Below are 6,000 nucleotides of genomic sequence, written 5' to 3' on the forward strand. Positions count from 1 at the left end.
ACAAAAGATTTATTCCCCAGGTCTCCCGAACCACTTCCACTTTCCCTCTGTTGTGACGCCCCAAAAGCTTTCCACGTTTTAAAGCGAAAAGTGCTGCAATGGAATCCTGCGAGCTACTCTCCTCCGCATACCATAAGTGGGTGAAGTTTCCTGTTCTGTGGGAAAACGCATACCTGGCGTAACCTGCGCATAGGTGTGCACTTAAGCTCTCCAGCTGAGCTTTCCCCTCCATTCACCCTTTATCTACACAATTGCCCATGATGACTGACACTCCCTGACAAGATCTATACACAGTCAGCAGCGTGAAGACCAAAAAGAAACAGCACAAAACCCACAGCAAACAATCAGAGTACATCCCTCTTATTTACCGTCGCATACCACCAGCTTGCAAAAGCCATCCTGGGTTCCTGCTTCCTCCTCTCCGATCGATCCCTCCAAACTTCAGCAGCACCAACTGCGCGCTCACAAACTCAGCTACGAGTGGCTGGATTGCATTGCTTCCTCTACTAGGGCGGGGCAGGTTGGCGGAGGGGGAAAGGGGGCGTGGCCTGGCCCTTGTTGCCATCGGCCCCGCCCCTCCACGGGGTGAAGCCAGAAAGGGCGAGGCGGGGGTGGGGTGGGGGTGCTTTGCGCCTGTTGCGGCTGCTCCTTTGGGCTTGGCGGCAGTGGCACAAAGTTAACCCACAGCGGGCTTGGAGCGCATAAGTTCCAGGGGGAGAGGGAAGATCTGCGGCTAGTGACGAGCAAGGGCGTGCTCTGTTCGCCTTCAGGGTACAGAACCTGTAGTGGGACCTCCCTGGTGCTGGCGGTGCTGCCTGAGCCCTGGGCTAAGTACAAACCATCAGTGGCGTAGCGTGGGTTGTCAGCACCCGGGGCAAGGCAAGTAATTTGCGCCACCTAACCCCCAGATGTTGCGCCCGGTGCGGCCGGCCCCCCTGCACCCCCCACGCTACGCCACTGCAAACCATACATCTCCCCCCCCCCGCAATAATAGATTTTATTCATATTTAAGCACGATAAAATAAGGCAACAGATGCCAAATAAAACGAAGCAGAAGTACTGTACAGAGAGCCAAACAGACCAAATCACACCACACATTTGAAGCACACATCCCCGAATCACAAGAACTGTAGTTTGTAGTTGTAAGCTACAAATCCCGAAGTTTTGGGAGTGGGCACTTTCAATGTATGGTGTGAACTGTAAATGTTGAGTGTGGGTTGAGGTAGGATTTCATGCCCCCCCCCGCCTAATTCATAGTGGGCAGGCAGGTCCCAAAGTTTTCTGTTCCTCTGCCCAAACCGATTTCTTTCAGGAGGAAGGAAATGGCTCTGTCCTTTTCTCCTACAACTACCAGGGAGAGCTTCCCCTATTCTGCTTCCTAGTTGGATGGGATGATGTTGGCAGCCCACAACTAAGGAAAGGCACTCTGCACATGGCCAGACGCATGAGTGTAGCCAGGGGAGGGGGGACATCTGCCCTCCCCCAAATCAATAATCAAATAAAAAATCAATAATAAAAATATTTAAAGAAAGATCGGTTCTGTCCCCTCTAACATAAATCCTGCCACCCCCCCACCCCCCAATAAATCCTGGCTAAGTCCATGATCAGAGGTAAATGAAATGCTTTTTGTGTATGTGGAGGGAGAGTTTTTATATCATTCAGGTCCTCTTTGAGGGGGAAGGGGCAGGTCACTTACTCTAGAGTAGGTTGGGTTTAACCTCACTGCAACATTGTCCCCAAGTGCTTTATTCCACCCACCCACCCACACGGGGTGAGGGGGGAATTGCAGCTAATAATATAGACAAAATGAAGTAGGGGGCATTATGAGAAAGGGAAGGGTTGTTCACACCAGCTGGCAACTGCAGAACTCGGTAGCGGACCTGGTCACGGGGAAAGCTGGCAGAGACAGGGAATGCTGAGGATTGGCTTTATTGCAGACAGGGAAGGGCTGGGACTGAGCTGTGGCTTTAGACACTGGTCTCAAATTAAACACTGAACTGAGCTACGCCAGGCTGCCATCTGCTGTTCTACAGAAACACAAGCAGCTGCCTTGCTTATTTTTCTAAAAAAAAGTTATTTAACAGAATTTATGTACGACTTGATTGCAATAAAGCCACTAGGTGGTTTACAAGAAATAATAAAATTATAAATAAACACAGTTAAAGACCATTAGAGCAGTTTTAAAATAATTAAAAATAAGGGTAAAAAAAAGATCGAAGAACATCAGCTTGTCTGAATAGGCTTGCCTTAACAATAATGTTCTAAGCAGGCTCTGACTCAGACCATTGGTCCATGCAGCTCAGCACTGTTGGCAGAACCTCTTCAGGGTCTTAACCAGTGCTACCAAGGGATTGAACCTGGAACCTTCTACATCAGGCATAGGCCAACTCAGCCCTCCAGATGTTTTGGGACTACAATTCCCATCATCCCTGACCACTGGTCCTGTTAGCTAGGGATCATGGGAGTTGTAGTCCCAAAACATCTGGAGGGTCAAGTTGGCCTATGCCTGTTCTACATGCAAAGCCAGATGTTCTACCCCTGAGCTACAGGCCTTCCTTGGTTATAGGAGGAGCAGCTCTAAACTTTGTCTCCCTGGTTGTTTTGAAAGTGAAGAGTTATTGCCCAAGACATATCATTTCCCCTTATTTCTTCGAGAAAATGCCCTGGACAATCTCTTGTCGCAACTCCTTAGATCTCAATTGGATTGCTGTCTCTCCCACTCTAGGGACTCCTCCAGATCACTTATTTATTGAACGTTCACCCTGATCTGCTTTCACAAACCTTTTGTGGCACCTGGACTATACCAGGTTTTTTTTACTGAGAATTCATTCTGATTTGTTTGTGCTGAGGTTTCATGACAATGAACATCCATCCTGATTTGCTTGTGGAGGATTTCTTCCTGTTAATCATTCCACACATTTCAGTTCAGTTCATTGTAGTACCCTATCAGTTTCCTAACCTCAGAAACTTCTTTTTTAATAGTACTTTTGTTGCACTAGGACAGGGGTCTGCAACCTTTAAGACAAAAAGAGCCACTTGGACCCGTTTCCGAAGGGGAAAAAAAAACTGGGAGCCGCAAAATTCGTCATTATAAAAATAACTTTTTTGTCACTTTTTATTATTTCTTTGTTTGACCCCTCAGAATTACTCCTCCTCATAGAAATAAACATTAAATTAACAAGTTACCTTTTTGTGTGTGTGTGTTCTTCACTCGCCTTCAAAACAGTGACCAGCGTACATGCCCCCTTTCAATGCAGTGACCAGCGTACATGCCCCTTACAATGTAGCAGGCGGGTGGGAAAGTGACGTCGGGACGGTACGTAACTAACGCACGCACCGCCCCCATGCAACGTCACAGCCAGTACAGCGCCCGCCACAGTGGGGAGTGTCGGGGCGCACAATGCGCCTCCTCCCCTCGCTAGTATCCGCCCCGGAGCCGCGGCAAAGGTGTTAAAGAGCCACATGCGGCTCCGGAGCCGCGGGTTGCTGACCCCTGCACTAGGACAACGGGGACATTCAATCTACTTTAATTGCCACAACTTAAATTTCACATTATGATGTCTGAATCTCTTGAATGTGCTTGAATGCAAAATACATACGGTCTGGAGGGATCCTAGAAAGCTGCTTACATCACCCATCATAGATTTGTAGAGTTGGGTCCACAAGGATCATCTAGTCCAACTCCCTGCAATACAGGAATCTTTCACCCAACGTGGGATTCGAACCCACAACCCTGAGATTAAAGAGTCTCATGCTCTACCTACTGAGCTTGCTTACAGCCAGCAACACATTTTCAGGGCCCATGTTTGGTCCTGGAATGCATGATGTGTTGATGACAAATGCCTCTGAGCATATACAGAGTGCCTCCCAACAGAGGAGCCAGAGGCAGCCCACTTGCGCCTCGGACTAATAGGCAAAACTTCCAATTTCAAAAGCAGGGCCTCGGGGCAAGCCTGACCCCTTCAGTTTACCAACTGCAGAGAAGAACCAGCACATCTTGTGCCATTTTTAAGACTAACATTTTGGTGTGGCATAAACTTTCAGGGACTGGAACCGAATTGTTCCTTTTTATTTATTTATTTTTTTTTAAAATGGCACAATACAGCCATTGTCACAGGCTCAACAGACTAACAAGGGCTACCCCCTCTGGAATTTGTCCAGAAATGGTTAGTCACCGAGCGAGCCTCACACACCCAGAGCCTAAGGGAGGCGCCCTGAGCTTTAATCTCCACCCGCCATGATACGACAGGGGAGGAAGACCGCTCACTCGCTCCCCACAATCCCTCGCGGGGGACAACTCCGCCGAGCTCTGCCCGGACCTCTAGTCCTGAGTCGAGACGCGCAGATAAGACACGCGTTGCGTCTCTTCCTGGGGCCGGAGCGAGAATGTTAGCCGTCTGTCGGTGGGCGGCCCTCTCCGAAATACGCCCCACTAGGAAGGAGGGGAACTGTCACCTTCTCTCAGGACTGTTCCTGGGGGCGAGTGTGGGGCAGACTCCCTGGCCTACCCTCTCGCTCAGGGGCTGCGTCTGAAGGGGCAACGGGAGAGTTGCGCCAACCTTGCGCTCCCTCACTTGCGCCGCTGCCGCCGCCGCCTCGCCCCACCCAGCCCCACCCACTGTTCTCGCTTGTCTCCTCTCCTTCTACCTCAGCCCCACAGGGTGCCGGGGGCACATTCCTCAGCCCGCCCCCCAGCCCGCTTCTCTCCCTCAGCCTCTTGCCCCGCGGCAAAAAAAACCCCAGCACCAATAAAAACAACCACTGGGAACTTCGTCTGACAGACTCGCTCCCAGGCCGTCCGCCCGCGCCGCTACTTACGGGTCTGCCTTCTTTGGCGGGAGTTTTCTTGCCTTTCTGCGGCTGGGACATGTTGACAGGCGGGTGGGTTTGTTTCCCCCCTCACGTCCTCTGTGGCGCGAGGACGAGGCAATAACAACTCCCGCCAGAGGGAAGGCGAGCGCAGCGGGCAGGGTCCGGGCGGCTATGAAGCAGCTTTTCCGACGGCCACCCCCCCCCCCGGTGGTGCCAAAAGCCAGGCACCGCTAGGTCCCTCCTCTTCCTGCAGCCGCCGCTTTAGCAACAAGCAACCGAAAAAAAGCTCTCGGCTTCGGTTGTTTGTGGAGAAGGGAGGGACAAAAAAGACTCGGTGGCGAGTTTGTTGTGTTTCGTTCGCTGGCTAAGACGTTCAGCTGAGACTCCTGACCCGGCTGGGCGAGGCTACATTTTTATCTTGTTTGAACTGAGCGCAGTTCTCTCAGGCAGACGGGGCGCTGAGCGAGGAAGAAGACGATCCCACTTCCTTGCTGCTTTGGAGAGACTTTGTTTCTGGCAGGCAAAGACGAAGCCTCAGCCTCAAAACAGGAAAGTTCGAAGGTTGTCGAGGGCCTAGTTGCTGCTGGATTGTTTAAGAGGGCGTGTAAATGGTGGTGTATTAGCCAGAGCATTTGGGTGCTCCCTAGTTTGTCCATTCTCCCCCTTTTCTTCCTAACTGAACACTGTATGTAACGCTAATGTCTCGCAAAAAACGAAACTGATCTGTAGAAAACGCAACTTGAAAAAAGAGACAATCCACTTATTTTTGTAAACTAAGAAATCTTTAATAAAAACTTTTGTAAGAAAAGAAAAAAGAACAGGAAAGTTCCCTGGCCACTTCTTGAAAGGGGAAATGGTAACAAACTGCAAAGCAACTTTCAAAAAGCCCAGAAGATAGAAATCATAGGCCAAAACATCTGGGGGTTGAACTTCTAGCCCAGCCAGTACTCCTCCTACATGATAAGACTTGGCTCAGTTCAAACAAGATAAAAATGTGCCTCACCCACCAGAAGCTTAATATTTCTCAGCAGAATAAAACCTACCAGATATGTTTGCACAAATAAAGAAAACCACTGCTTCCTGAAGGCACACAAGTCTGGACCAGATCGGTGCCTGGATGGGGGAGTGCATACCCTCCAACATTTCTCTGATAAAAATAGGGATGTCCTATTTCATCAACATCATAAT

General features: G+C 50.0%; 1 protein-coding gene across 5 annotated transcripts in view; it reads right to left on the reverse strand.

Annotated features, from left to right (window-relative positions):
• CAST (calpastatin) overlaps positions 1-5,044 on the reverse strand; it is a 60,219-nt gene extending 55,175 nt beyond the window's left edge. Inside the window, exon 1 of one of the 5 annotated variants that reach the window (XM_081930509.1) lies at positions 4,819-5,044. In XM_081930509.1, coding sequence (XP_081786635.1) covers positions 4,819-4,869 — 51 coding nt within the window. In that variant the 5' untranslated portion in view covers positions 4,870-5,044. Of the gene's footprint in view, positions 1-368; positions 512-4,818 lie in introns of those variants that run through there. The other 4 variants (XM_081930508.1, XM_081930507.1, XM_081930511.1 and 1 more) reach the window with 4 other exon arrangements.
• Positions 5,045-6,000: the final 956 nt, after the last annotated feature.

Source organism: Podarcis melisellensis, assembly GCF_964234715.1.
Source record: "Podarcis melisellensis genome assembly, chromosome: 11".
Classification (NCBI taxonomy): Eukaryota; Metazoa; Chordata; class Lepidosauria; order Squamata; family Lacertidae; genus Podarcis; species Podarcis melisellensis.